This window comes from Echinops telfairi, unplaced genomic scaffold (assembly GCF_000313985.2).
Source record: "Echinops telfairi isolate 266 unplaced genomic scaffold, ASM31398v2 ScPeMD7_7412;HRSCAF=8450, whole genome shotgun sequence".
Classification (NCBI taxonomy): Eukaryota; Metazoa; Chordata; class Mammalia; order Afrosoricida; family Tenrecidae; genus Echinops; species Echinops telfairi.
The window spans coordinates 10,625,212-10,626,578 of record NW_022111312.1 but is presented as its reverse complement, the minus strand read 5'-3'; the positions used below and the strand labels follow the sequence as shown (position 1 = coordinate 10,626,578).

The 1,367-nt window shown below is 53.1% G+C and overlaps 1 protein-coding gene across 1 annotated transcript in view; it reads left to right on the top strand.

The window, feature by feature from the left end:
• The window catches only part of ALDH2 (aldehyde dehydrogenase 2 family member), a 19,381-nt gene that overhangs the window by 12,998 nt on the left and 5,016 nt on the right, over positions 1 to 1,367 (top strand). Inside the window, exon 6 of the mRNA XM_045296713.1 lies at positions 1,019 to 1,183. Within this exon, the coding sequence (XP_045152648.1) occupies positions 1,019 to 1,183 (165 nt within the window). The remainder of the gene's footprint in view (positions 1 to 1,018; positions 1,184 to 1,367) is intronic.

Below are 1,367 nucleotides of genomic sequence, written 5' to 3'. Positions count from 1 at the left end.
TCTGTAAAGCCCACCCTCAACAAACAAACAAACAAAGCCCACCCTCCTTAACTCCCAGGTGGCTGTGGAAATGAAACACTATGTAAGGAGCTGGTGGTGCAGCGGGTTAGAGATTGGGCTGCCCACCACTAGGTTATTGATTCAAACCCACCAGTCGTTCAGCTGTAGCACTGGTGAAAAATGAGACTGCTCCCATGAAGGTTTTGGGTCTCAGCAACCCTGCGGGCAGTTCTCCTCTGTCCTGTAGGGGCACTGTTGAGTCAGAACGGGCTGGAGGGCAGCAAGTTTGTTGTGGGCACGTCACGTCCTAAGCTGTACAAATAGGGCAAGTGGTAGGAGAGCCTGTGCAAAAATGAAGGTGCGTTTCTTGGACGTTGGCCACAGGTGAGCTAGCCGTGGTTATCTCTGGGGAGCAGGGCCAAGGGCCCTGGCGTGGGTGAGGTTAGGGAGATCTTGTTCCTTTAAATTCCATAAAAGTATAGTCAGTAATAATCGTGAACCCAACAATGGAATGTACAGTTTGGCAGTTCCTCGGTGGATTAAACTAAGAATCGCCCCGGGCCCAGAGATCCCACTCGTAGGTCTGTAAGCAACCGCGTTGACAGCAGGGACTCAAGCAGACGCTTGTCCGCCAATGTTCGTGGCAGCACCAGTTACTAGATCAGATGCCTATCCACGGATAAGTGGAGGAACACGGTGTAGTATTTCCATACGACGGAGGATGACTTGAACATGAGGGATAAGGAGACATGCAGTCCTGGTGTAGTGAGACCCTCAAACATGATGCTGAGTGACAGAAAGCAGGCCTGCGAGGCCATGTGTTGTAGGATTCCATGGGTATGAAAGGTACTCAGAAGGAAGAAAGTAGATTAGTGGTGGTCCTTAGGTTTTTTGGTCACTTGAGGTTCCTTTTCCGGGTCTTGCTGAGTCATGACCTTGACCCACTTCTCAATGGTCTCACGGCTGGTTTGGGAGAGGGGTGACTCCATCTACCTTTGCTCCGCGCCTTCTGCCGCAGGTGGATGAAACTCAGTTTAAGAAGATCCTTGGCTATATCCAATCTGGGAAGCAGGAGGGGGCGAAGCTGCTGTGTGGTGGCGGCGCTGCTGCTGACCGCGGCTACTTCATCCAGCCCACTGTCTTTGGAGACGTGCAGGACGGCATGACCATTGCAAAGGAGGAGGTGAGCACGGCGCCAGGGCTCTGGGGAGTGGTGGTTGGGGAAGCGGGGAGAACTAGCCCAGCATTTTGATGCTGTGGCTTTGGGCCTTATCTCCTCTCCCACCCCCGCATGTCCAGCTGTTAAGTCGATGGCAACTCAGTGGACTCCATGGGTTGGGGGTCACCCCCCACATGAACTGTCTTCA